This window comes from Oryx dammah, unplaced genomic scaffold (genome assembly GCF_014754425.2).
Source record: "Oryx dammah isolate SB20612 unplaced genomic scaffold, SCBI_Odam_1.1 HiC_scaffold_25, whole genome shotgun sequence".
In the NCBI taxonomy this organism is placed as follows: domain Eukaryota; kingdom Metazoa; phylum Chordata; class Mammalia; order Artiodactyla; family Bovidae; genus Oryx; species Oryx dammah.
The window spans coordinates 104,594,022-104,621,642 of record NW_024070209.1 but is presented as its reverse complement, the minus strand read 5'-3'; the positions used below and the strand labels follow the sequence as shown (position 1 = coordinate 104,621,642).

Here is a 27,621-nt window from a genome sequence, read left to right as displayed (position 1 = left end):
AGCAGGGCCTTACGGTCTCAGCCCAGCCTGCCTTGCGGCAGAGGCTCCAGGGCAGCCCCGCCTGCCAGCCCGCCTGCCAGCCCGGCCCCCCAGGAAAGATGGGACCATGGGTTTGGCTGTAGAGTTTATTCCGGCGGAGCAGCTGCAGGTGGCCCCCAGGGCTGGCAGCCCAGGGAGGCCGGGTGGGCGGGGCTCCAAGCATCCCCATGACGGCAGGGGCTCCCCTAGGTCAGCTGCTGCGACAGAGAAGGGCAAGGCCTCAGGGCGCCGTCCGAACCCGAGGCTCCCAGCCAGGAGTTGGTGTCCTAGCTGAGTGGCCTGGGCCTCAGCTTCTCTGCCTGCAAAGTGAGGTCACAGTCCCGTCTCTCGGAGCTGTTGAGACAGAGGGGGCTGTGCAGCTGAAGGGTTAGCACGGTGGGGGGCCCGGGAGCCTGAGACAGGGTGCACAGGGCCTGTGACCGCCAGCAGAGGGAAACCCGGACAAGGCCAGCCTCCCCTGCCCCCGCCCCGCCCGCCCCAGCCTCCCCCGCCCTGCCCCCGCCCCAGCCTTCCCTGCCCTGCCCCTGCCCTGCCCGCCCCAGCCTCCAGGGCCCCCTCTGAGCAGCCTGGTGTCAGCACCCTGGAGGCCCTGGGATCTAGAGTGAGCTGGGACTCCCGTCAGGCCGGGGCTCAGCCAGGGGCGAAGACTCACCCCCTTCAGGAGCCTGGCGCACCTCCCTGCGGGACAGGAGAGCATGAGAAGCTGCACGAGGGATGCATGCCCAGCCCCCACCCCCCGCCATCGCGGGCCCCCTCGCCCAGAGCCCACCCCAAGGCCTGGAGCTCACCGTGCCGGCCCACCAGGTACAGCCCCATGTCTGTGGTCAGCTCCCGGAACTTCAGGAACCCAGGCTCACACTCGCCGCCCAGGCTTCGAGCTGTGGGGGCACGGGGGCCTGAGCCAGGGGGTCCCCGGGGGCTGCGGCGGTCCAGCCCCCACCCCAGGGCGGCTTACTGAAATACTTGAACACGTAAAACTCATTGTTCTGCCACTGGAGGGACATGCGCAGGATGGCGTACTGCTCATAGTCTGTGTCCATCACGTGGATCTCCCGGTGGCCTGCGTGAACAGCGGGAGGGGCAGGCCTGGGTGGACGGGCACCCCTCGGGGCGGGTCGGCCTGGGAGGTCAGAGTCGACAGGGCCTGACTCCATTCTCCCCCACCTAGCCGGGACCCTCTCGGGGGGACTAGAGCAGCCCTGGTAGGGTGACCGGTCCACTGGGGGGGACACAGAGCTTGGGGCGTGAGGAGGAGCGCAGGGAACAGCATAAGGAACAGCCAGGCCAAGAGCAACTGGCGGGTGGGGCCCAGGGAAGCAGCTCTTACCAGGAAACACAAATTTCCCCAAAACATTCATTTCTGAGCTCACTATTTCTTCAGTCTGACAACTTCCTGAGCTGAAAGGCAACAGAGCAGTCACTAAGAAAATGCCTGCTGCGTGCCTTCCCAGGGCCCACTCCCGGCAAGGTGCAGGCGTGCTGTCCCCAGGAGCGCCTGGGGCAGGGGGCCCGTGCCCTTCCGAGAGCCACCCACCGGCAAGTCCTCCTCCCGTCCTGCTAAACCCCCGGGGCCTCATCAGGACACCCTGCTTCATCCAGGAGAGGGCGCAGCTTTGGGGCCTGGGGTCTGGTCTCAGGGGAGGACCCCAGGATGACTGGTGCAGCCAGGGGACAGTGGCGTCCACGCCCCACGCCCTCGGCTGCAGCCCCGACACACACGCCTGACCCCCACGCTCCCGGGGGCTGGGCCGCTTACTTGTTGTAGGCGACCGTCACAGTCAGCGTCTCCCCACTCAAGGTCAGGAACAAGGCCTCCAGCCTCCTCGGGGTCTTCAGTGCCAAGTTTTCTCTGGAGGCCACACCAGCTTCCCACCAGAATCCTGCCATCTAGAGAAAGGACCAGAGCCAAGCCCATTCGGGCAGCCGAATCGAACCCGGGGAGGCAGACCCCTCTCCCTAGACCTCCTGGGCAGGGAGTTGGTGGACTGTGAAAGGTCAGGGAAGCAGCAGGCGGCGGGCCTTCTGTGGGGTCCCCACACCGGCCTGTCTGCAGCTGTCACAGGGCTGGTGACCTGTCTCTAAGGAGACCTGGCCTTGTGATGCCTGCCTCTGAGCAGAGGCAGCGGTGGTCAGAGCCCGACGGGGCAGTGAGTGGGCCGGCTGGACGTGAAGGCCCCCCGAGGAGGGTGGCCAGCAGCCCTGCCCCGTGGGGGAGGCCTGGCTCTGCACGGCCATGCTGGAGGACCGAGCGGCTGCCTCGGAAACCAGCCCTGGGGCCCGGACCGTCCCTCTGAAGCGCTTATTTTTTACTTTTTTCAGTTCTACCAGTTTATTGCTACCCTCCACCCTCAAGCACACATGCTCAGTGATGTGACCCCATGGACTGCAGCCTGCCAGGCTCCTGTCCATGGACTTTTCCAGGCAAGAACATTGGAGTGGGTTGCCATTTCCTTCTCCACGCTCTGAAGCTTTTAAAAACTGATCATTTTTTGCAAGGGAAGCAAACCTGTGTCTGACCCTGGCTGTTTCTGAGCCTGCTGGCCCAGGCCAGGCAAAGAAGGAGCTCAAAGAAGCCTCCAGATGGAGCCCAAACGCCCCCGCCAAGGTCCCTGCCCCAGGAAGGCCTCCTCCTCTGCTCCCACAGCCTGCGGGGGTCAGGTCAGAGCAGGAAGCCCGCCAACCCGGGAGCAGGAGACGGCCACCCTGAGGCCCACACCCCGGAGGCCCCCTCAGGGCAGCGGCCAGCCAGGCTGAGGACATGGTCACCCAGAGGAGGCCCTGGGAGAGGGGGCCGCCCCCGCCGGTCCTGGGTACTTGCCGTATCCCCACCGGCCAGGAGCGGGGACCCCAGGCCGGGCTGAGCTCACACCCAGGGGGTCCTGGGGCCCCCGTGAGCCTGCCCCAGCTCAGCCATGGGAGAGGAGAGCTGGAGGAGCTGGCCCCTCAGGGCCCTCCCAGCCCAGGACCACCGCCCTGAGGAAGACCAGCACCTTCTGCAGGTCCAGGCCCTGCGGGGTCATCTGTACCCGGGCCAGCGCGAGGCCCAGGAGGGCGCTCAGCATCCCGGCCCCCATTGAGCATCTGCCCCACGCCCTGAGCCCTGGGCAGGGTTATAGCAGGATGGAGGGTGGGTGGGGGCGCAACCCCCCCGAGAGGACCACGGTGAGCTTGGCCTCCAGCCACTCAGGGGTGTGCATCCGGGCCTCAGGACGCCCACAGCCCTGGAGCGGGGTGACCTGGACCAGAACAGCCTGTGCCACCCCCCTCCCGGTCTAGGGCCTGCCTGGGGGCCTGAGAGCAAGACAAGGCTCTCCCCCCACCCCCAAGCAGCGCTGCCAGGACCACGTCTCCCCCCGAGGAGGGGCTGCTAGGATGGATTCGCCAAGCCCAGGCCCGCACACACAGCCAGACTCCCCTCCCAGGGCTCACAGCAGTCTTCAAGCTCTTTCTGATGGGTCTCGGGACAAGTGGGTGAACACTCCACAGGCCTGGACCACAGAGGCAGGTGAGGGCCGCTTCTGGGTAGGAGGAGTTTTGGAGGGGCCGTGAGGCGTGGGTGGGAGAGGCTGTTGCCTGCAGAGGGGGCCACGGGAGAGAGACAGATGCTTCGCGGGAGGCAGCGCTGGGGTTGCCTGGGCCCCTGCCCCTTCACGGACACTAGGCAGCGGCCGGCAACCCACTCGCTTCCTGTGCGCGCAGCTTCTCCACCGGATGAGACCTTTCCCGCCCTGACACCTGCCCTGACACCCACCCTGCACGGCCAGGCGGGGCCAGCCTCGGGGTCCCCTGTCCTGCTTACACTTCATGAGCTGTGGGCTGCCGGTGTCCACCCCTTCCCACCGTGCCCAGGCCCCCAAGCCTGGGACCAGGTCAGAGTAAAGCAGAGCCGGTAAAGCAGGTCAGGGTAAAGGCAGAACCGGGCTACCTGGGCACCAGGGCCTCCAGCCACATTGCCCGAGGGAGCCACCCTCCTGTCTCCCCACCCGTCAGGACGACGAGCAGAGCCCAGGAGGGTCCCAGGGCACCAAGGCAGCCGCAACCCAGGTCGCAGCCCTGGCCTCTGGCCTCCAAGGCCACAAAGGCTTACACAGGCCTGGCCAGCTAAAGGGGAGGCCCGCTCACCCGAGGCAGGGGGACTGCCACCTTGACCCTGCAGCAAAGCTGTGGGTCACACAAGGACCGGGCAGCCCCGAGACCCAGGGGGCCTGTCCAAAGGGAAGGAGTGGGGTGGGGTGCACGGGGAGGCTGACCTGGGTCTGGGCTGAGCCCGGAGCTGAGCTCACAAGCCAGGCCCCCAGGGGCTTGAGTGGGCAGAGGAGAGAGGACAGGAAGCCCAGGGCCGCCCCCTGTCTTGGGGTGACCAGCCCGAGGTGAGGACGGGCGCGCTCAGAGCTAACAGCTTCCTGCCGCACCCTGCCAGGGCTGCAGGACACCCGCGAGCAGTGAAGCAGGACGTCCAGCGCCTTCCTGCCCTGCCGCAGGCCCGGCCCTTTGAAGTGTGAGCGTCGGGCAGAGCCAGATGCTGTGAGCTTCGCAGGGCTCGGTGTCGGGGAAGGAGCCGCAGCCGGCCTTGGGCGTGGGGCGCTCTGGCCACCGCCCCCCCATCGAGGCTCAGCAGGGAGCCCAGGCCTTGGAGCCCGGCCGCAGCCCCCCAGCCAGGCCACTGGCTGTGCAAGTTGCCGACCTCCCTGTGCCTCAGTTTCTTTGTGAGCAGACAAGGCACCCAGCAGGCTCTCCGCTCAGGCCCGAGGGTCCATCCAGGGGCGCTCAGGCTGGGCTGCAGGGAGGGGCTCAGGGTGCTCTGGCCATGACCGTGACCCGTTCCCAAGCCTCATGGAGGCTGACCAACGAGCCTAAGGTCAAGGTCACAGCAACAGCAGGAAAGAAGCGCTGACAAGCTACACCCCAAAGCTCCCCTGCGGCTGCTCTGCCTCTGTGGGCTCTGCCCCTGACGGAGGCCCAGCCGCAGGGCCGGGCTGCCCAGGGCGCCTCGGCATCCCTACAGGGCCCGTGAGCCCACAGGGGCCGGGCCGGGGGACCCAGATGCTGCCTGTGGGTGCAGCCCTTACAGGGGGCCACCCTTGGCCGGTGCCTCCTCCCTCTGGACCAGAGTGCCCATCCTCAGCCCCGAGCCTCCCAGCCTCAGTGGCTCCAGGAGCCCGGATCACAGCAGGGCTCCAGGGCCCCCCCTGACGACCTCCCCAAAGAATCCAGGGGCCTCAAAACTGCAGAATCTCTTTATTGAGCAGAAGGGGGAGGCCCCAGGAGATGCCCATGGAGGGTGGGGGATGGGGAGGTGCAGGGCTGGAGGGCTGTGGGTCAGGACGGCTCTGCGCTGCTCCAGCTTGCCCTGCACAGACAGCAAAGGTCCGGTCACTCCTGGGACCCCTGAGTGGTGCTTCACACAGCAGGGTGCCCATCTACTCATCCCTCGAAAGGGCAGGGTGAGCAGATTCTGCCACCGAAGCTTCTGCAACCATGGAAATGCTCCCCCAAGGCGGCCCCCTCCCCCCGAGGCCACAGCCTCAGTGTTGCCCCTTACTGGGCTCCCCAGGGACCCAGCCACTGTCCCCAGGGCCTCACCACCTCCCTGGCTGGCAGAACAGCCACTTAACCCCAAAGAACCTACAGACACAGCCCTGGAGAGGGAGTCCACGTAGGTGTGCACTTTACCCTAAAATGTGCTTTCTCTAACATAATTCTGGGGGTGGGGCACAGAGCAGGCAGACAGGCTCACGCTCTCTGCAGCTAGAACCTTCCTGATGGCTTGAGACCCGATCCCTAACGTGGCTGAAACAGGGACGGAGCCGGGACCCTGGGCCGCGTCGTTGAGACCCATTGGAAGCTGCAGCAGCCCGATGCCCCCAGCGCAGCCCTGGGCAAACTCGGCCTGGCCAGGGAGCAGAATGATGTGAAGGCCAGAGGGCCGCTGCCCGCAGGCCACTCTGGAAGCCCCCACCTAACCTAACCGTGCCAGGAGAGGCCGCAGGGGAGCCGGCGACTGTCACATCGTGTCCGAGGCTTACTGCTCATGTAGGTTCCCAAGTTCTTCACGGGGAAGGGGGGGTGAGGGGCCCGATGGTCCCCTGTCTGCTTTGGGAGAAGGCATCCCCAAGAGCCCACCTGCATCCATGTCCCAAGGGGTCCCAGGGACTCAGCCCTGTGGTGGCAGCAAACCAGGAGGTTGGGGTTCCCACCTCGTGGGGCCCTTGGGAGAGGATGAGGACTCGGGAATCTCAAGGCAGCGCCTCGTGCTCTGGGCAAGCCAGGGGCTATGGGGACACAGGACGCACTGGGCTGGATTATGTCTCTCCAAATCCATGTCCACGTGGAACTCTGAAAATGCCTTTATGTGGAAATAAGGTCTCTGCAGATGTAATTGTTAAAGATCTTGAGAGGGGATCACCCTTGATTTAGGGTATCCTTATATGAAGGCAATCTGGCCTCTTAACAAGCGAGGCAGAGATGGGAGTGGTGGCTCGACAGGCCAAGGATCGCCAGCACCAACAGCGGCTGGAAGAGGCAGGGGTTCTCCCAGAGCCTCCGGGAGGAACAGCCCTGCCCCGTCCTTGACTCCGCGCCTCTGGCCTCTAGGCTGAGAGAGTGAATTCCTGTTGTTTTAAGCTACCCAGTTTGTGGCAGTTTGTTACAGCAGCCCTAGGTAATCAGGAGAGGCTCCCCTGGAAGAGGTGATGTGTAAGTGGAGGTGCAGGCACAGGAGTGAGTATCCAGGGAGAACGAGGGATGCTGCGGGATCTCACATGCAGACCTCAGCAGGTGAGAGGGCAGAGGTCCAGGCACACGGGCCCTGGAGAGCGGGAGGGAGGTGCTACCCTGGCCCCTACCTGGGAAGAGCCGAACTGGGTCTCCGGAGCCCTCAGGGTGTGTGCCTGTCCCCCTGGGAGCACACATCTGTAAAAAGACAGAGGGTCCCGAGAGGCTGGGCTGGCTGGGACTGTCCCCTGCCTCCCGTAGCCCCTCCCCGTGCCAAGGGACCCGCGGGGGCGGCTCCACTCCCCGCCGCCCCCCCCACCCCCGGCCGGGCCAACACACTCTTGGAAGACAGGGCTACCTCCTGCCGGCACCTCCCAGGACTCCGGATTGGGGGCGGTGTGGGGCTTTGGCTGGGCGGGGCTTTGTCGGGGCGGGGCTTTGCGGGGTGGGGCTTTGTCAGAGGCGGGGCTTTGTCAGGGGCGGGGCTTTGGCGGGGCGGGGCTTTTGTGGGGCCGGGCTTGGCAGGGGCGGGGCTTTGGCAGGGCGGGGTTTTTGCGGGGTGGGGCTTTGTCAGGGGCGGGGCTTTGGCGGGGCGGGGTTTTGGTGGGGCGGGGCTCGCAGAGGTACCTGACTTGGGAAGCATGGCCACCATGCCTGCTGGCAGCCCCACCGTCGGGTAGAAGTCCTGGAAGGCCTCCAGGGCCTGGGGACTCGCTTCTCGGGTCCGGCCTGGGGCAGAGCAGGGGCCCCTGTGAACCCTTGTGAACCCCTGTGAACCCCTGTGGGTCACAGAGGTGAGAGAGATGGACAGATGGGGACCCCTGGCCTCACTGCCCTTTCCTGAAGGCTGACGGTAGGTCTGCCACCTGAGGTTGGGCAGGTTGTGCACCGATGAAAGGCCTGCCTGGCTGAGGGGCCAGTGGGGACTGGAAGCTGCCCAGAGGGGCGGCCTTTCCCAATTCACACAGGGCACCTGGGGGCTTGGGGTGCCAGACCCTGCGTCCCAGAGCCCCACCCCTTCAGATTCCTTTACCTGCAGCTCCCAAAGCCAGCTTCCTGCCCTTACCCCGGCCTCTCCCCTTGGGGAACTCTCCTGGTTCACTCTGCCAAGCCCACGAGAAATTAAAGCAGAATAATATCGCAGCCCCTACTCAGGGTGTCAGGCCGCAGGCCAAGCAGGGGAGGCAGGGTCTCCAGCCAGAGACAGGCCTGAGCTTTGGCCTGAGTGCCCAGCCTTCAGAGGCCCTTCAGTTCAGCCATACCCATTGGCAGCGCTGGGGGGTTCCGCCAGCCCCCACCTGGACCTGGTCCACACTTGGGAGTGTGTGAATGGGTGGCCAGGATCTGAAGAGGTGCCCCAGCGGGTGGGGGCGGGGCCGGGGGGTGCGGGGGGCCCTCACTGTAGAGCTGCACCATGGTGCTGAGCGCGCCCTCCAGCTCCTTGTAGATGTAGACCACGGCGAAGGAGCTGTAGTCCGTGTCCACCACGCGCACGTCCAGGTAGCCCAAGGCTGCAGAGGAGACGGGCGGCTCTGGACAACGGCAGGGCCGAGCATCCACCCACACGGGAAAGGGGGCGGGGCCCAGGCAGAGGCAGGGGAGGGCCCTGCGAGGGGAGGGGAGGACCATGGGGGAGGGTCACCCATAAAGAAGGGGGTGGGGGTCACCTACCTGGGACTCGGAAGTGCCCCTGGGCACCCACTCTCAGGTACTCTGCATCCACTTGGTTACAGCCTTCCGCCCTGGGGGTGCACGGTCTGCTCACTCTCGGCCCCGCCCACCCGGGCCCACGGGCGCGCTCACCCTGCGCTCGTGCTCACCTGGGGAACTCCATATGGACGCTGAGGTTGCCCCCCGCCGAGGCCTTGATGTTCCTGGTGGACATCAGCAGGTGGTCCTTCTTGCCCAAGAAGACCTGGCAGTCAGACACCATGGAGACCACGTACCAGAGGCCTGAGAACTGGAAGACGGCTCAGTGGCCAGGGGCGAACCCTCTCAGCACCTGGGCCTCGGCCACAAGGCCCACATCTTTGAGCCACTCGGACGGGGGTCTCCGGAGTGTCCGAGTCCCCGTGCTGCCACTCGCCTGGGGCAGGGCTCCTGGCCACTGAGAGCCTCCGTTCTCCAAGTTATGAAGTGGGTCAGTAACTACCCACTAACAGGGTTGTTTCAGGGTTAAACGGAAGGGACTCTAAAAGGTGTGCAGGCCCAGGACACCAAGCAAGCATCCCACGGAGGCGGCAGGCTCCACGAGGACACGGTTACTCCTGTTTCCAGCGGCAGCTCAGCCTGGACCACCCCCCGTGTGGCACAGCACGGGGGCCTGCCATACGTACCTTGTTGGCATCAAAATCTGGCTGCACCAGGACGTCAGCCTGAGCCGAGGGTGGCCAGAGCAGCAGCAGGACGCAGCTCAGCAGCGTGGCCCCCATCCCCATCTGTGCCCCCTGGCCCCGGCACTGGTCCACCGCCCTGCTTTGTGGGCAGCTTTATAGCCTGGCCTGCAGTGGGGCAGGGCCAGCGAGCCGCCTGGGCAGCAGACGGCGTCTTGGCTTCGGAAACGCCAGCCCCTCTTTGTTCATTGTTTGGCACAATCGCCCGAGTGTCCCCACTGGCTCCAGGGGTCATTTCCGGGAGGGCTCCAGAGGGCTCTCACTTGACTTGGGTGGGCCTTGCCCACCTGTGGGCACCGCGGCTGGAGCCCGGGGCCCATGGGGGCGCCACTGGGAAGCACCCACGGTCAGGTTGCTCCAGCCAGGAGGCTCCCCCTTGGGGCCCAGGTCCCCCAGAGTCCTCACCCCCTCACCTCCCTGCTCAGGAGTGGAGTCACATCAGCCGGGCCTGGGGACCTCGTCTCAGGGGGACAGAGGTGACGACAGAGGCCCGAGCAGCCCTGCCTCCAGACCCCTGGCTGGGCCTCCAGCAAACCCGTGTGGAGGGCGGGGCTGGGCCATCACTGGAGTGGACTATGGGGTCACGCCACCTTAGCACTGGTTGCATAAGCGTGTGGACCGCAGTGTCGCCGGGGAGGCGCCGCAGGCTGGCCAGGCCTCTCTCTAGGCGGCCTCTTCTGTCCTCTCAGCGGACCCCAGGGGCACCATTTGAGGAGCAGCACGTGGCCTGGGGCGCCTGGAGTCCTTCAGAGGCAGGCGTTCCCAGGGAAGGCCAGCACTGTGCCCCCAGTGGAAGTGCGTTTAGGGTCGGAGAAGGACCCTCATCGGCCAGTGGGGTGGGAGGAGAAGGGGGTCAGGGCCGAGGGCTCTGGCTCACCGTCTCCACTGGGTTCAGGAGGCGCCAGCTCTCAACCAGATCCCAGAGACCTGGGACAGTGAAAGCCTTCCTGTGCAAATATTTACAAAACATCTATCTGATGAAAGCCTTCCTGTGCAAATATTTACAAAACATCTATCTGATAAAGGACTTAAATCCTGAATCTATAGAGAACTCTCAAGACTCAAAAGAAAAAAAGTAAGAAAAACAGGCAAAGTATTTGAAAAGATTCCAAATCAGCAAGTAAAGCCACGCAGAGAGGCTCACGGGCATTCGTTCACTGCAAGGAGACGCCACCGCAGACCGGCAGGCTGGCCGCTTTGCTTCCAGACTGGAGACACTGGGTGGTCACCGCCAGGGCGGGGAACCGAGAGCGCGACACCCTGGGGACGGCTCAGCAGATACCATGAAGGGAGACAGGCAAATACCACGCAATGTGACAGTCACAAGCCTAGATACTTACCAAAGAAAAATGAGACACACTTTAGCGAAAACCTGCTGGTGGCTGGTCACGAGATCTTACTGACAAGCCCTAAAAAATGGAAACGACCAAATGTCGTTCAGGGGGCAGGACGCACAACGCTCTGGGCGTGAGACCTCTCCAGACACACTGACCCAGGGCAAACCCCAGATGCCCTACGCTGAGTGACAGAAGCCGGTCTGGAGGGGCACAGCCTGTGGCTGCAGAACAAGGGAATCCTCAGGGACGGACGGGCCTGGCTGACGACAAAGGGGCTGGCGGAGACGCCGGGGTGACGGGCTGTGGTGCGTTGGTCTATACTTACAGAGCCAAGGGTGAATTCCATAGCGTGTAAACTTCACCTCAACTTTTAAAAAGTGTAAACTAGAGACTTCCCTGGGGGTCGAGTGGCTAAGACTCCGTGTTCCCAATGTAGGGGTCCAGGTTCGATCCCTGGTCAGGGAACTAGCTCCCGCCTGCCGCAACTAAAGGTCCTGTACGCCACAAGTAAGACCCGGTGCAGCCAAGTAAATAAACTTCTAACCGTAGACCACAGCATGTATTCACACTCACACAGTGTAGACTGCAGCATTATTCATACTCACACAGTCAGCCACTGTTTCCAATATGCAGAGTATAGCATGAGAAACTGGACTGGAAGAAACACAAGCTGGAATCAAGACTGCCGGGAGAAATAGCAATAACCTCAGATATGCAGATGATACCACCCTTATGGCAGAAAGTGAAGAGGAACTAAAAAGCCTCTTGATGAAAGTGAAAGTGGAGAGTGAAAAAGTTGGCCTAAAGCTCAACATTCAGAAAACAAAGATCATGGCATCCGGTCCCATCATTTCATGGGAAATAGATTGGGAAATAGTGGAAACAGTGTCAGACTTTTTTGGGGGGCTCCAAAATCACTGCAGATGGTGATTGTAGCCATGAAATTAAAAGACGCTTACTCCTTGGAAGAAAAGTTATGACCAACCTAGATAGTATATTCAAAAGCAGAGACATTACTTTGCCAACTAAGGTCCGTCTAGTCAAGGCTATGGTTTTTCCTGTGGTCATGTATGGATGTGAGAGTTGGACTGTGAAGAAAGCTGAGTGCCGAAGAATTGATGCTTTTGAACTGTGGTGTTGGAGAAGACTCTTGAGAGTCCCTTGGACTGCAAGGAGATCCAACCAGTCCATTCTGAAGGAGATCAGCCCTGGGATTTCTTTGGAAGGAATGATGCTGAAGCTGAAACTCCAGTACTTTGGCCACCTCATGCGAAGAGCTGACTCACTGGAAAAGACTCTGATGCTGGGAGGGATTGGGGGCAGGAGGAGAAGGGGACGACCGAGGATGAGATGGCTGGATGGCATCACGGACTCGATGGACGTGAGTCTGAGTGAACTCCGGGAGTTGGTGATGGACAGGGAGGCCTAGGGTGCTGCGATTCATGGGGTCGCAGAGAGTCGGACACGACTGAGCTGAGCTGAACTGAACTGAACTGAACTGAGAGCCTGGAATGAGCTGAGTGTAGACAGGTAGGCAGGTAGGCTGTATGAACTCTGCCCCCAGATGCCAGCTCTTGGGCTGAGGGGCAGGGAGACAATGTGTCCAAAGCCCCCAGGTAAGATCCGAGTGTGGCAGGCAGAGGTCCGACCTCTCACCACAGAACTGTCGAGTGAGAGCAAGCAGGGATCAAGGGACAGGTCACTGCGGCCTGCAGAGCCCCCACGGACCCCCTTGAGCCTCAGGTGTGGGGCAGCTTCCAAGGCCACAGAGAACGCTCCTGCCACCAGCATGTTCCCTGCCGGGGTCTGGAGACTGTCACAAGTTCTCAATGCCCGCTCACCTCCTGCCTCCCCAGCCCCCTCATCTCCGAAGTCCACTCTCCACACAGCGGCCTGAGCAAACCTTGTAGAGCGTCAGTCTGATGCGTCCCTGCTTGAGACGCTCCTGAGTCACTGTGGTGCAGAGCACAAACCCGCCTGGAGTGCAGACTCGCCAAGTGCAAACTGGCGCCCAGCCCAGCCCAGTGCCGCGCAGCTCCCCAGCAGTCAGCCCAGCCCGCCATTGCCCTGCCCAGGGCCTCTTGCTCATACCCTCCGGCCCAGGGGCCCTCTGGTCCCGTCCAGCCCCTCACCAGAGTCCCTGCTTCTCGGGTTAATTCTCACCCTCTGCCTAGTCAGCAGCCTTCCTCAAACCCAGCCCGTCTGTGTCCTGGGGGCTTGGTACCATCCCAGTTCTCTCGTGTTTATTTGTTCTCTGCTCTCCTGTGAACCCCTGAGACGACAGGAACTACACCAGCCTGCAGGCCGCCCGTCGGCCTCTGTTTCCCAAGCCTGGAGCATGGGGCCTGGCGGTGGATGCTGCCCACTGACCCTTGAGTGAATGAGGGTCAGGCCCAAGTTGCTGTGACCCCCAGGTCTGCCAGCTGGAAACCTCACAGCATGCATTTGCCTGCGGGCAGGGTCTGTGTGGCCACATCCAGCCTGAGGTGGATGAGTGCCTGGCACCGCAGGCCCAGACAGCAGCGGCTCAGTGGGAGTCAGGGCCTCCATCGAGTCCTGTAGCCCTCAGCACCCTGGAGGAGGCTAGTGCACGCTCTGCTGTGTGCAGAGGGGGTTTGTGGTGGCTCAGGACGAGGACAGGGGCACCGGCAGGAGAGGTGCCTTGGTGGGCGGTGGGCAGACCAGAGCTGGCGAGGCCCTGGACCCAAGAAGGTGCAGTCCCAGAAGTGGCCTCAGAGCCGTAGCAGAGACACTGCTCGCAGGGCTGGTGGAGGAGCTCAGATGCTCACAGGGCTGGTGGAGGAGCTCAGATGCTCACAGGGTTGGTGGAGGAGCTTAGATGGGGCCTGTGGTTCACTGTGCTGGGGAGGGGTCCCCTAGAAGGAAAGCTGCCTTACACTGAGGTGAGGTCTGCTAAAGGGCTGGGCTTCCCAGGTGGCCCCAGCGGTAAAGAACACACCTGCCGGTGAGGAGACGTAAAAGACGCAGGTTTGATCCCTGCGTCTGGAAGATCCCCTGGAGGAGGGCACTGCAATCCACTCCAGTATTCCTGCCTGGAGAGTCCCCATGGGCAGAGGAGCCTGGCGGGCTACAGTCTGTGGGGTCGCACAGAGTCGGGCATGACTGAAGTGAGTTAGCACTTGTGCATTCTGCTGAAGGGTTGCCAAGCTTCAAAACTGCCACCAACGAATGGATAAACAAATGTGGTCTATCCACACATCGGAAGGCTGTCCTTATAAGGACACGATGAACCTTGAGGACAGGGTGTTAGGTGAGAGGCCAGACCCTGAAGGCTGCGTCGTGTAGGAGCCCCTACGGGACGTGCATACCAGCAAGTCCGCAGAGACGGAAAGATTAGTGGTTACCAGGTGCTGAGCTGGGGGGGACTGCTGGACGCGCATGGGGTCTCCCTTTGGGGAGAAATGCCCAGGGGGCAGCGAGTCGTGCCAGGAAGCCGACATCTGGCCATGGGCTGGCACATGGAAGTGGACACAGCCCAGCCAGCGGGGGCGGCAGCTGCCCAGGACAGAGAGAGCTGGGTGGGGGCCACAGGGAGGGTTTCAGGGCTCCCAGAGGCTGCTCTATGTGCTGAGCAGGAGCCAGCAGGAAGGTCCAGGGCAGCGCTGGGTCGGAGGCCATGCGGGAGGCACTGAGCTCTGAGTGGCCCCCATCCCCATCCGCTGCCTCCAGGCTCAGTGCCCAGGGTTGCCCCCTCGTGTCCACCAGTCTGCAAAGCAGGCTGCCTGCTCCTGGGGAGCGGAGTCGGGGGTCGGGGTAGAGCGGGGCAGGGGGTTGGCAGAGAGGCGCAGGGCGGCCGGGGAAATCACAGCTGGGCCCCTCTGCCAACGGCTGCCTGTGGCCAGCGCCCTACGTGCCGCTCCTGCCCTGAGGGCCCCTCCTGGGCTGGCGTCCACCCCATCCATCCAGCCTCCTGGTAGAGCGCTGGGAGGAGCTCTGGCTCGGCTTCCTGGGCTGGGGTCCTTCAGCCCCTGCCCGCTTCCCCATCCAGTGCCCCCGGGCCTCCTCTGTGGAGCCATGGGGAGCCACCTCTGCCCATGGTGGGCTGTTTGTGCCAGAGACCCTGGCCCCAGGGTCCTCCAGGCCTGGGGGCAGGGCGACGCTTTGCTGCAGGTCTGTGTGTGATGGGCCCTCTTTGGCCCCCTTTCCTGCAGGGCGCGTCCTGTCTCCAGGCAGGGGTGGCTGCTGCTGCTAAGTCACTTCAGTCGTGTCTGACTCTGTGTGACCCCATAGATGGCAGCCCAAGAGGCTCCCTCATCCCTGGGATTCTCCAAGCAAGAACACTGGAGTTGGGTTGCCGTTTCCTTCTCCAATGCATGAAAGTGAAAAGTGAAAGGGAAGTTGCTCAGTTGTGTCCAACTCTTAGCGACCCCATGGACTGCAGCCTAGCAGGCTCCTCCGTCCATGGGATTTTCCAGGCAAGAGGACTGGAGTGGGGTGCCATTGCCTTCTCCGAGGCAGGGGTGGGGCACCGGCTTATCTGAGGTCCTTCCTGCGAAGGCCTGCAGGACAGACAGCTTTATCTTTCATCACCTTCCAAGCTGCCTGTCCTGTGTCCACAGTACCCTGGAAGCCAGACAGCAGAGGAGGCTGGGAGCTGTGGTTTGCAGGGCCCCCCTCCCCGGGAGGGCATCCTCCTAGGTACTTCCGCTTGGGTTTTGGGGCCTCAGAGAGATCCTGCCAAACCCTCTGACCTCTGCTCCCAGGCAGGGTTTCCAGTGACCCAGAGAGGGCAGCCCAGGTCCAGGGAAAGCTCTCATGTGGCCTTGGGGGCCTGGCCAGGCTCATGGTGAGCAGAGGTGGCAGGCATCACAGTGAGGCTGCCCAGAGAGTGGGCAGGTCCGGATGGCGGGTGGGCAGCGGACGGCACAGGGTGTTCCAGTTGGGTGCTGGCCGTGGTGGGGCAGGAGACAAGGGCCAGTCGGGCAGGAAGGGAGGTGGGCCAGGAGCGTGTGGGAGCTTTCAAAAAATGGCGAGCGGGGGGGAACTTTTTGTATTTTTAATGCCTAAAACAAACGATACCCAAAACCACAGCTTCTGGAGGAACTGTTTGTTCTTGCCTCTCTTCTCAGAAGTGACCTTGGCCTGGGTTCAAGAGCAGGGTCTCTGACCCTCCTAGACCGAGTGACAGAGCATTGGTTCCCTGGAAGGGAGGGGATGGTGCAGCTGAGGGCAGGATGCTCATTCTGGAAACTTCCAAGTGGAGGGCGCTGGAGAAGCCGGGGTGGCATGAAGGTGTCCATGTGGAAGGGGCCCCGCACACGGTCCAGCCCCTCCTTGCTCCCTGGCGTGGCTGGAGGATGAGGAGAGGCAGGAGGGAGCCTGGCGATGAGCAACCGCCCACGGCACTGCGTTCAGAGCCATATAAATGGGCGTCCAGAGGCGGGAGGGCTGCTCAGCCCGGGCCCGGGCAGGTCGTTGGTGTGTGGACCTCGTGAGGATGCTCGCAGCGCTGCTGGCCGCCCTGCTGGCTGTGGTCTCGGCACCCAGCACCCGGGCTGTGTGGCTGGGGAGGCTGGACCCTCAGCAGGTGGCGGCTCCCCCGCACCAGCGCAGGCCTGGGGCCACACGGGTCCTCGGGCCTTCATGGCCTCCGGGCTCCCCCGGGGCCCCCTGGACCACAGGGGCTGCAGGAGGCCGGGCTGGGGCTGAAGGGATGGCCCCTCACCTGCGCCCCCTCCCTCAGCTCATGGGGTCCTGGTACGTTCTCGCCGTGGCCTCAGGGGAGAAGGACTTCGCGCTGGAGAAGGCCACGAAGAGTGTCGAGGGGGTCGAGGTGACGCTGACGTCCCAGAACACCCTGAAGATGCGGGCTTCCCGGCACAGGTGGGTGGGGCCGGGGGGCACGGCCTCCCCTCTCTCTGCACTGGGCTCTGCTGTGAGCTCCACCCTCCACCGGGTCTCCGAGGTCTGCGTCCTGGGCTCCGGCCGGGGGGCACCCTGGGTGGGACTCATGCCTTCTCCAGCGAGGCCGGCACAGCCTCTGACTGCCCCCTCCGCCCCGGCCCTTGGGCAGTTGGCAGCAGCTCCGGTCAGCAGGAAAGGCCGCTTCTCTGCTCAAGGCCCTCCTGAGTGGCTGCTCAAGGTGTGTCTGTGCATTTGAGCCCACATGGTCTGGGGGGCCCTGGGGGAGCCCAGAGACCACGAAGCCCCGAGGACCCGCGTCACCGAAGTGTCCAAGTCCCCGCCTGTCGCTCAAGATGGCTGGTGGGCACCACCCCGGCCCTGGCGTCATCACGCAGCCTGAGCGGCCAGCAGCCCCGTCCCGAGAGGAGGCTGTCTGCCCTGCTCCTTCCCGCAGCCGAGCCTTCTGCAGCTGCCCCCCAGCGGGGGTGGCCTGGCAATGGACAAGCCAGGACAGAGGGCATGGGGCTTGGGGCGGGGGGCCCCGCTGTGCTGGGTGAACCCAGGCTCACACGCGTTGTGGGCTGTAGCCCCAAAGCCACGTGGCTCAGAGAGTCCTAACAAGGCTGGTGAAAAGCCATCCAAACACGGAAGCTTGGCATCCGGAAGGCCCAGCCCTGTGGGACGACCGTGGATGGTGAGGGGACGAGGGCGCTTGCAGGGTGGGGGCCTCCCAGCCCTTTCTGGCATCCGCTGGTGGGTGCCATTGGTCAGCGGCCTCGCTCCCTGCTGTGTGGAGGCGCGTATGTCTGAGGACCTGGGCCACACTGGGCGGAAGGGGCGGGGCCCAGGCCCAGCTGCAGGGCGCACCCTGACAGCTGAGCCCAAGCACGGTCAAGAGGGCGCTTCGTTTTGTGATTTAAGGTGAGTTTCACATGTTGGTCTTCGAATAGGAAACACACTTACCTGGTTTGAAGGTTAGAGTCCCCTGGCAGTTCCCTGGGGGTCTAAGGGTGAGGACCCTGTGCTCTCACTGCCAAGGGCCCCAGTTCGATCCCTGGCCAGGGAACCAAGAGCCCTCAAACTGTGCTGTGCAGGCAAAAAAAAGAGAAACGGGGAAGTGGACAGCAGGGGTCTTTCCTCCCCTCCTCAGGCAGTGGCCCCCTCCCAACAGGCAGCCCCTGGTTTGACCTGTGATGGCTCCTTGGAGATTTCAGGAACAGGCAAGTCTCTTACGTATTCAGGCAGGCCACAATTTGGTGTCAGCCCCCAGGGTTCTCTGCCCTCTTTTGAAACATTTAAGATTTTATTCTCTTTTGCCTTTCTGAAAGTTTTAAAAGCTGTGGTAAGACAAACATACCCTAGAATTCACCATCGTAACCATTTTAAGTGCGTAGTTCAAGGCCTCAAACCCATTCCCCTTTTGCAAGCCTCACCACCATCTCCGGAACTTTCTCACCTTCTCAAACTGACCCGCTGTCCCCACCAGACACCCACTCCCCGTCCGCTCCCGCAGCCCCTGGCTGCACCGTCTGCTTCCGTCTCTGTGGGTTTGATTCCTCTAGGGCCTCACATGAGTGGATCCTGCATCCGTCTTTTTTCAAAGGAAAAATATTGGTGTCCTTATGCTCACTCTGGCCCTGCTGGGTCTCTGGTGCTGTGCGGGCTTTCTCTGGGGGTGGAGGGCGGCGGCCACTCTCAGTTGCACAGGCCTCTCTTCTCCTGTGTTGGAACACGGACTCTGCAGCATGTGGGATCCCCCAGGCCAGGGACTGAGCCCTGGTCTCCGGCTTTGGCAGGCAGATTCTTTACCACTGAGGTAGGACGGGGGTGGGAAGGCCCCTACATCTGTCCTGTGTCTGGTTTATCTCACAGAACACGGCATTCTCCAGGTTCACCCATGTTTCAGCCTGTGTCGGGATTTCCTTCTTGACGGCTGAGTAATATTCCACCGCAGGGGTGGACCACATCCAGCTCCCTTTCACCCCCTGATGGATGTCTGGATTGCTTCCGGCTTTTGGGCCTTGTAGACACGGGTGTGCAAATACCTTTTTGAGACCAGGTTTTCAATTCTTTTGGAGACACACCCAGATTGTGGGATTATTGGGTCATCTGCTGACTCTTTGTGACTTTTTCTGAGAAACTTTTTTCACAGCCAAGTAATACTCCCCCAGGCTGCCTTCTAGGGCCCTGCTGACGGGCAGACAGCCGTCTCTAGTCTTTCGCAACTGGAAACACACCTAGGGGTGTGGACGTTGGTGCAGTGGCCTGGGAGGAACAAACCCCTGGAGCTGAAGTGCGTCTGTCTGTCCTTTTTCTGAGTCACACGAGGCGGGTGCCCCGAGCTGCTGTGAGACTGGGTGGCCATCTGATGGGTGACCGACGGCCCCACGGTTGTTTCTACTGCCTCCTCTGATCACAAGGGAGGGGGCATCTCGGGGCCTGTCCCTTCTGGGCTCCTCCGCAGCCCAGTGTCTGTTCATATCTTTTGCATGTTTGTCCCTGGGGTAGGTTTTTATTGACATGCAAGAACGCTTGGGTATTGGCTACTGTCTCTAATAAGGTTAGTTGCAAATTTATTTCCCAGCCTGTCGTTGTTATACCTTCGAGCAGTTTTTGATAGGAAGAGTTCTTTCTGTGTTTGTGTAGATGTGACTCCGGCTTCTCTTTAAGGCCTCTGGGTCTTGTGATGCAGTTGTGAGGAGGTCTTTCCACCTCCCAGGAGCTGAGAGGCCTCTGATCTCTGAGCTGCTCGGGGCTACGCCCTGGGGACCTGCGAGGTGTGACCGTTGATGGACGCTCAGCTGCCCTGTACCGTCGCCCAGGGTCCCTCTTCCTCCACTGGCTGGAGATGCTTGCTTCGTGATGCGCTAACCTCCTGGGCACTTTGCTTCATTTCTGGACTCTCTGCTCTGTTCCTTCGATCAGTCTGCCTCTGCGCCAGTGAGTCCAGCTGCTTTCCCTCTCGTGGCTCCGCAGTATGTATTGTTAGGGATCGGCTGGTTCTTGCTGGTGATCCTCCTTTCGGGCTTTTCCTCGTGACTCCTGGGTCTTGCAGGGAACTTGGCTGTGAGCTCGTCTTGCTGCTCATTTTACGGGTTGACGGCTTAGGGACACTGGCCTCTTCAGACGTGGAGTCGCTTTACCGCAAACTGCAGACCCCCGTTTGTCTCAGGTTTCTTTCATGCCTCAGCAGTGCTCCCAAGTTTTCTCCATGTGGATCTGACAAAGCAGGTCCCTCGGGAGGTAACAGCCAATTCTGCAGGTCCCCAGCCAGCCTGCTGCCCCGACGGGTCACCTGCAGTTGACAGCAGTGTTTCTGGGTAACTGAGGCCCCCGACGGGGAGCCCCCCTGCAGCCACGCTGGCCGGGTCTGGGCAGTCCTGCCCCTGGACCTGGGTGACGGATCCTTCTGTGCTCCAGGCTGGAGAGATGCCACCTGCAGGCTGTGGAGCTGCGGAGACAAAATTCCGGATGGGTCTTCGGGAATCCCTGTAAGGATGACGGCCACCGCAGTCCTTCCGTGCAGCGTGGGGACTCCTCCAGTCCCCTGACCGCCGTCCGGCTGCCTTCTGCCCCCAGTGGCCTTGGGCCTTCCACCCCAGCTGTATCCCCAGTCCCCTGTGTGCGGGGTCAGCCCCTCGCGACAGGGAGGGGCAGCTCCACCCCAGCTCCAGGGGTGCTTCTCTAGGAACTGGGAGGTGCTCGGGGCCAGTCCTCAGCCAGCAGCTCAGCGGGACCCCGACCTTCCAGCTATGGTGTCTGGGGAGGTGGGCGCGGATGGGGGTGTCCTCTGCCTGCATGGGGACCGGATCCGAGGAGGGTGACCCGGGAAGAGCTGGGGCTCACCTGCCATCCCCCGACCACCTGGACAGCCTGTGTGCCGGAGCTGGGTGGGGGCAGGGGGCCGAGCGGACCGAGCCTGGGGGCTCTTGGTCCACTGAGGCTTGACGCACCCCCCATCCCCGGGTGCACCTGTCTCTAGCCCTGGGTGTGCTGGAGTACCGGGTGCTGGGCACCAACTTCAGGGACTACGCCATAGTGTTCACGCAGCTGGAGGCCCAGGAGGAGGCCTTCAGCACCGTGGAGCTGTACAGTGAGTGCACGCGGCTCCGCCCCCTCCCACCAGCCTAATCCCGGCCCTGGCCCTGCGCCTGCCTCCCGGGCGCCCCCTCCCCACGCACAGCCCCTCCCTGCTCCGGTCCCACCTGGAGGGGGCGGGCGGGGGCTGCATGTGGCGAAGAACCTTGGGCTCAGAGGGCAGGGAGTCCTGGGCCTGTCGGGTTCTGGGGGTGGGCCCCTCCTCGCCCCACCTCCGCCTGGCTCTGCCCCTCCCCTGCAGGCCGGTCGGCCCTGGCCAGTCAGGAGGCCCTGGGCCGCTTCGCCAAGTGGAGCCAGAGCCTGGGCTTCCTGTCGCAGCAGCAGGCCGAGCTCCAGAGGGACTGTGAGTGTAGCCAGATGCTGGGGGGCCGTTTGCCGGCTTGAGGACCTTCCTGGCCTTGGGGAGTCAGGTTGAGCTCAGGGGGGCTTCGAAGGGTCCCCTGCTCCCTGCCCAGCATCAGGCCTGTGGGTGGACGGGGCAGGCGGTGTGTGGAGCCCCGGGCGCCGGTGGGCGAGGGGCCAGCTATCCTCACCGTGGCCTGTTTCCTCCCCAGTCACCTGCGCACGCAAGGTCTTCCCGGTAAGCAGCCTGCCCGAGCACCCTCCCCTCTGTGTGGCAGGAGGCGCCTGGGTGTCCCGGGCCCCTCTCGTCCAGAGGCTCCACCGTGGGCAGGGCTGGGGCCCCGGGGAGCCGGTGCCTCTGTGGGCGAGTCCAGGGTACCCGTGTTCCTTTTGGTTTCCAGTGAACGCTGCAGCCCCCAGGGGCCTGGAGGAGGCTGGCCAGATGCTGCCCTCCTCGCCCAGCCGCCCAGGGGCTGGGTGGGTGGCCGCCTGCTCCCAGGGACTCTTGCTGTGGATTCAAATAAAGCAGTTCCACAAACTCTCCCAGGGTCTCTCGCGTGTGTCCAAGCAGGGCCCTGGGCCGGAGGCTGCTGCTCCTCCCAGGGGTCACCCCGGGCCCTGGGCCGACAGGAGGCCTGTCCACCTGAGCTGGAGCTAGACCTTGAGGTCTGGGTGATGTGTGGGCAGGGCGCTGGGCTGGGGTGCCCAGGGCATGAGAGCTTGGCTTTTCCTGGGGCCCTGGGGCAGGGCGGGGGGTGGGGGCAGGGACACCAGAGAGCTGGAGTCTGTCTTCCTGTGTCCTGAAGTCCTGGCAGGGGCAGGGGCTGCCGGGGGGCGGGGGTCACCTCTCACTCTGCTGGTATTGGGTGTATACACACACACAGACATATGTGAGCACACACAAACATGCACACACGCGTGTACACACACACACACACGTGTGCACACATGTCAAGATATGCCAAAGGCATCACGCAGGCGGCCCCAGCGTCAGCACCAGCACGGTCCGAGCCCCGTCCTCAGAGACCCCACTTCCTGTGTGCACGCCCCGTGGAGTGACTCTGCCCCGTCCAGCCTTTGTCCCCCCAGGGGTGGGGGTGGGGTTAGGACAAGAGCACCAACAACCTCCCTGCCAGGCGCCATGGCTCCAGAGGACACTCGGTGACCTGAGGCCCAGGAAGTGACCTCGGGATCGAGGCCTCTGTCTTCTGGGGCGTCCCAGGCTGGCTCTGAGGGCCACGGGCGGGGCTGGCCCTGCCTGCGGGGGGAGGGCCCAAGACCCCTCCCCGTTGGCCCCCGAGGCCGGCTCATGGCCGTGGTTGGCTGACGCCCCTGGCAGGACTGGCAGGTTGGGCATTTAAGCGCACCGTCCAGGCAGGCAGCTGAGGTGGCGAGGATGGGGCTGGGCTGGCGGCCGGCCCTGCTGGCCCTGCTGCTGGGGCTGGGAGATGGCCCCCGGGCACAGGAGCAGCTCCCCCGTGAGGCCCACAACCTCAACTGGCTCAAGGTGAGCCTCGTGGCGCCCTCACCGGATGCCGGGGCCGGGGCGAGTGAGGGGAGTGGGTAGAGGGCCCCTGAAGCCCGGGACGGGCTGGTGGGGGGCTTGGGCACTGGTCTGCTGGTCCTGCCTCTTCTGGGGACAGGCTGGGGCTTCAAAACTCAACTGCTGACCGTGGGCCACAAGCCCGGAGCTCCGAGACGGGTACTGCCGAGTCACCTGCAGGTGCCCGTGGGTGGAGGGGAGGTGGGGTGAGCAGGTGAGCCCTGGAATAATGAGACCGCAACAGGCGGAAGGTCCTGGTTGGGGCGGCCCCGGGCACAGGCCGAGCAGACGTGGGGGAGCCAGGGGGATGGGGGCCAGCTGGAGGAGAAGGCCCCGAGGTCCCTGTGGGCCGGATGCTCTGACCCTGCACCCCGGGCTCTGTGCTGCGCCGCCTCACGTCCCAGACCGGCTGGGCGTCCGCCTCCACGGTCTGGGAGGCAGCGGGGCACCGAGGCTGGTCCTGGACATGGGCTGGGCCGCGGGCGGGGCTCACTGGTCCTGGGGGTCCTCGGAGACCTGGGCTGGGTGGGACCAGTGTGGCCCTGCGCCCTCTCCGCAGTTCTCAGGCTTCTGGTACGTCCTTGCCGTTGCCTCCGATGCCCAGGGGATGCTGCCGCACCAAGGCCAGAGGAAGCTGGGTGCGTCCAGAGTGCAGGTTCAGGAGGTGGGCCAGCTGAAGGTGGTGCTCGCCTTGAACCGGTGCGTGGGCCAGGGTGGGGGGCCCTGAGCCCAGGGGAGGGGAGGGGGCCAGTGGGGGCCCCAGGATGGGGGGCCCTGAGCCCAGGGGAGGGGAGGGGGCCAGTGAGGGGACCAGACCCAGGGTCAGTCTGGAAATCCCACAAGGACTGTCCCCAAACCCCCATCACTTCCTGCTGTCAAACTCAAGTGGCTGCTTTTTTGAGAAGTCCCCACAGCCCACGGGGGGCTCGGGGCAGGGGTGTTGGAGCATTTCCCCTGAGCGGTGGGACTGGCCCGGGTCCCAGCTGGAATGTCCCAGGATGGCAGAGCCTCCAGAGGTTTCCCAGGTCCCCAGCTCACAGCCCGCTCCCCCCACCCAGGTCCCAGGGGTGCCAGACACACTCGCTAATCCTGCGGAGAGATAGGAAGAAGCCAGTGTTCAGGAACACCTGTGCGTACCCACTGGGCCATGGGGGGCTGGGGGAGGGCCGTCTAAGTCTGCCTGAGCCCCCAGGACCCTGGATGGGACCCCTGACCACACGGGCCCCAGTAGTCCTCCCCGGAGAGCATGCACCCGTGGGGACAGACGCCAGGATGTGCAGTCAGCCTATAGTGGCCCAGAGTTGGCTTGGCCGGCGTGTGTCCAGGAGCCCTGGACTGGGGGTGGGGGGCTTTGCTGCCCTTCCAGACGGCCCCTCGGTGTGGGTGGTGGGGCCCGGGGGCCTCTGGAGGGACTGCCGTGTTCAGGGGTGAGCGGGGGTGCTGCGCTCCCTCCCTTCCAGGGAGGGGCGTGGAGGGCTTCCGGGTGCTGGTCCCCGACTACAGCGCCAGCGTGGTCTACCTGCGCCTGGGCCGGGCCGGCCGGACCACCAGGACTCTGCTGCTGTTCAGTGAGTCAGGAGCCGCGGCCCCCTTCCCGAGCCTGTCTGGGGACCCCCACTCCCCGCTGACGCTTCCGGTCACCCACCAGCGGCTGCGGTTCCCTGAGCCAGAGCCCGGGGTCGTTCTGGTGAGGGGTGGTGCCGGGGGCCGGGGCGACCCCACGACCGGGGGCTCTGACGCTGCGGTTCTGGTCCACACCCGCCCCCACCCACCGCAGGCAGACAGCCCACGTGCAGCTTCCTGAGCATGAAAAAGTTCATCAACGCGTGTGAGGCCCTGGGGCTCGCCAGCCGTGTGGCCATGCTCCCGAAAGACGGTGAGGTGTGGGCGGCACTGCCCCGGGGCCACTCTGAGCCGCCCGGGACCCGGCCCTCGTGCGGGACGGAGGGACAGAGGGCGACAGGGGCACCTTTAAAGAAAGTCACGGCCGCGTGTACGTGCCCATCCTGTCTCCCCAGGGCCCCCCGAGAACACCGGGGGCCAGGCCGGGTCCCTGCGGGGCGGCTGGGGGCCAGGGCCCGAGGCCCCAGGGGAACTGCCGCGTGTGCCCGGCAGACGTGGGCTCTCCTTCCCCTGCAGCCTCCTGCGCGCACACCATCCTGCCGTGAGCCGCCCGCCCACCTGCTCCTCCCCGTGAGGCTCGGCTTGTGGTCCTCCCAGACCCCAGGAGCGAGTTCCAGATTGCAGGCTTCACACCCCGCTGCTTGTTGAGATGGGTCTGGAGACCCCAGGCCACTGATGGTGTGGAGCTTGGGCGGGTGTGGGCCCAGCAGGGTCCTTTAGGGTCCCCTGGGTGGGGGTGGGGTGCATGCTGACTTGGGGGGGCCTGGGGCTGGGTCCTTTGGATGGCGCGGCAGGCAGCTGCTGCCCACCCTCATCTGCGGGAAATAGACGGGGCCAGCCCAGTTTGACAGCCGTGTGCTTCCTCCGCCACCGCCCTCCACGTTCCTCGACATCCGACACTTCTCAGGAAGCCGGGTAGAGAGCCCGGGGCAAAGAGGCAGACGCCAACACAGTCACCCGGGTTGAGTCGTGGGCCCTGAGGACTGTGTCCAGAGGTGCCAAGTGCAAACCATGACAGGTTGGGGAGGAGGGGTCACGGAGAGTTTCTTGGAGGATGTGATGTTTGAGCTGGGAAGGTTATGGTGGCGCTGGAGCAGGGAGGGCCGTCCCAGAAGAGGAAACAGCCTGAAAACCCCCAGAGCAGCGGAGATGACGGGGAGGGTGGGTGCAGGGCCGCTTGGAAGGGGAGGAGGTGGACGGGGCTGCCGGTGTCCTGGGAGAGATGGGATCCAGAGCAGAGGTCAGGGTGGGGGACGGCCGTTAGAGTGACAAGGCTATTTAGGGGTGGGGTTGCTGGCACGGACGAGTCAGGCCGCCTACAGAGAGAAGCAGGACTGAACTGGTCAGCTACTGCTGTGTAACAACCACACACGTGCATTTCTCTTTGTCATTATTAGGCTGCTCCTCAACTTGCAGGATCTTAGTTCCCTGACCAGGGATTGGACCCAAGTCCAGGACAGTGAAAGCACCCGAGTCCTACCTGCTGGACTGCTAGGGAACTCCCCCCAACAAATGTGTTTAGTGACTGTGCCTGGGGCTCAGCTCGAGACTGGGGGGCGCAGGCGGGCCGAGCAGTGGAACTCGGCTGGGTGTGCTCTGCCGGCTCCGGGGGGCAGGAGATGGGCTGATTTGGGCCGGCTCAGCCCCGGGGGCTTGGGTGCCCTCGCCCTCCAGCTGCTGGGCTAACCACAGAGTGCCTGTCTAGCGGCGGCCACGAGGGCACACAGGGTGGGGAGCGAACAGGAGTCCTCTGAAGGCGCAGGCCCGCCCGGAGTTGCTCGCCTCTGCCCTCCGAGTCGCCGCCTGGCCCCCCTCTCCACCGCAGCAACTCATGTCGGGGGGCTTCCCTCCACCTGCCTCTCCGCTCCAGGGCTCCCGTCGCGCCCGCGTGGCTTGAGCCCTGCAGGCCTCCTCTACTCTACGCACCTCCTGGCCCAGCACTCGGCCTCCCTGGCGGACAGAGAGAGGGGGGCTGCCTGGGTTCGCCCGTCCTGGAAAGAGGAAGGGTGGCCCCTCTGGGGGGGGGGTCCCCGGAGCGTTGGTTCTGAGACTCCACGCCTTGTCCTCGAAGACGCTTCTTTTTCACGTGCTCGGCCACCTCTGAAGGAGGCGTGGGGACACACACCGGCTGGGCACAGCCCTCAGCCTATCTTCAGCCTGGAGGGTCCGCCCAAGGGCCAGGCTCAGCCGCGAGGAGCTTGCGAGGCTTGGAGGGTTTTCCGTGTGTTTGCCTCCAGAGTACCCCAGGTGCCCAGGGCCCCACCCATGGTTCCTCAGGAAACCTGTCTTTCTCCAGGTTTGATGGTTAGAATCTGGGAGCTCTCAGTCAGCAACGGCACCCACTCCAGTGCTCCTGCCTGGAAAATCCTAGGGACGGAGGAGCCTGGTGGGCTGCAGTCCATGGGGTCCCTGAGTCGGACACGACTGAGCGACATCACTTTCACTTTTCACTTTCTTGCATTGGAGAAGGAAACGGCAGCCCACTCCAGTGTTCTTGCCTGGAGACTCCCAGGGACGGGGGAGCCTGGTGGGCTGCCGTCTATGGGGTCGCACAGAGTCGGACACGACTGAAGTGACTTAACAGCAGTCTCAAACATCCAAGGGGCCCTTATGTGAACCTCAAAGGCCTCCCTGGAGCCTTAGTACTTCCTGCGGACCAACAACAGCATTGTAGGTCTTGGTCTGCTCTGCGCCCTGAGCCTGGGTCTCGCTGCGGCGCTGGGACTGGCTGCTGTTCCCTGCATCGTAACAGCCTGCTCCTAGATTTGATCCCCAGCCGGCCTCACCCCTCCCCGGGGGTTTCCTCTGGGATGAGAGCGCCTCAGGTCCTGGAGGACCCCTGCCCTCAAGGGGGCCAATTCCTCTCGGCGTACCCACGAGGGCACAGGTGCGTGCTTGCACACACAGACGCTCACACTCACTGACTGTCCTGTTGGGGGTCAGAGGGGTGTGCACACGGGGGGAGGGGACAGGGGCGAGGAGGAGGAGGTTGGGGACAGAGATAATGACCCCCAGCAACATGCCGGCCCATAGCATGGGAAGGGGGTCACCAGGGTGCCCACTGGGCCATCCCTAGAGAGGCCTGGGGAAGACAGGGTCTGGGGTCCTGTGTCCACCACTCTGGGCACCGGGAGCTAGGATGAGGCTCCTCCCCAGCGTGGAGGGGCTATGGGAGAAGAGGCCTCAGCTTACTCCCGTGTAGAGAGGGTGCTTAGACGGGGTGGTCCTGGAGGCCCCATAAGATTGCAGGAGAGTCTGTTGGCTTTGCTCCCCCATCCATGACCCACTGTGCTCCGAGTCCTTGGAAAAAACTTTCTGCTTCCTGAGGTCCTTCTGAGCAGGGGGCAGCCTGAGGACGTGGGGGACTGGGGACCTGGGCGGGGCAGAAGGGGGCGGGGACCAGTGACAAGACCCTCCTTGTTGGCCTCTGGGGGTCCTCATTTGGGCCCCTGGTTGGGGTGAGGAGGCCTCCGGAGTGACCTGGGCCCGGGGACAGTGGAGGGGGAGGCGGCAAGGGGGGCGCTGGGTCCCTCTCGCCCAGGAGCGGGCAGGCTTCGGGGATGGGCCCTGGTGGAACCCCCGCCTTGCTGAGTTGCCGTCCTGCCCCGCCAGCCTCCTCTGTCCATGGGGCTTTTTGGGTAAGAGTATTGAGGGGGCTGCCTTTTCC

General features: G+C 63.8%; 4 protein-coding genes across 4 annotated transcripts; 2 read left to right on the top strand and 2 right to left on the bottom strand.

Moving 5' to 3' along the window:
• Nucleotides 1–120: 120 nt before the first annotated feature.
• On the bottom strand, nucleotides 121–1,984 carry LCN8 (lipocalin 8). The gene is made up of 6 exons (XM_040225629.1): nucleotides 1,796–1,984; nucleotides 1,367–1,437; nucleotides 995–1,099; nucleotides 828–917; nucleotides 692–717; nucleotides 121–372 (listed from the first exon to the last, which is right to left on the bottom strand). Exons 1-6 carry the CDS (start codon nucleotides 1,924–1,926, stop codon nucleotides 352–354), a joined length of 444 nt encoding a protein of 147 aa, XP_040081563.1. The 5' UTR covers nucleotides 1,927–1,984; the 3' UTR covers nucleotides 121–351.
• A 1,165-nt stretch (nucleotides 1,985–3,149) lies between these two features.
• On the bottom strand, nucleotides 3,150–9,185 carry LCN15 (lipocalin 15). Its single transcript, XM_040225745.1, has 8 exons — nucleotides 9,090–9,185; nucleotides 8,574–8,713; nucleotides 8,425–8,495; nucleotides 8,154–8,264; nucleotides 7,381–7,482; nucleotides 6,885–6,937; nucleotides 5,777–5,929; nucleotides 3,150–3,275 (listed from the first exon to the last, which is right to left on the bottom strand). The coding sequence occupies exons 1-8, from the start codon at nucleotides 9,183–9,185 to the stop codon at nucleotides 3,150–3,152; spliced, it is 852 nt and encodes a 283-aa protein (XP_040081679.1).
• A 6,756-nt stretch (nucleotides 9,186–15,941) lies between these two features.
• Nucleotides 15,942–21,093, top strand: LCN6 (lipocalin 6). The gene is made up of 5 exons (XM_040225625.1): nucleotides 15,942–16,031; nucleotides 16,188–16,327; nucleotides 19,769–19,839; nucleotides 20,331–20,441; nucleotides 20,688–21,093. The coding sequence occupies exons 1-5, from the start codon at nucleotides 15,942–15,944 to the stop codon at nucleotides 20,828–20,830; spliced, it is 555 nt and encodes a 184-aa protein (XP_040081559.1). The 3' UTR covers nucleotides 20,831–21,093.
• A 1,091-nt stretch (nucleotides 21,094–22,184) lies between these two features.
• Nucleotides 22,185–24,528, top strand: LCN10 (lipocalin 10). Its single transcript, XM_040225744.1, has 6 exons — nucleotides 22,185–22,295; nucleotides 22,891–23,030; nucleotides 23,390–23,464; nucleotides 23,757–23,899; nucleotides 24,109–24,207; nucleotides 24,350–24,528. Exons 1-6 carry the CDS (start codon nucleotides 22,185–22,187, stop codon nucleotides 24,526–24,528), a joined length of 747 nt encoding a protein of 248 aa, XP_040081678.1.
• The last annotated feature ends 3,093 nt before the right edge of the window (nucleotides 24,529–27,621 follow it).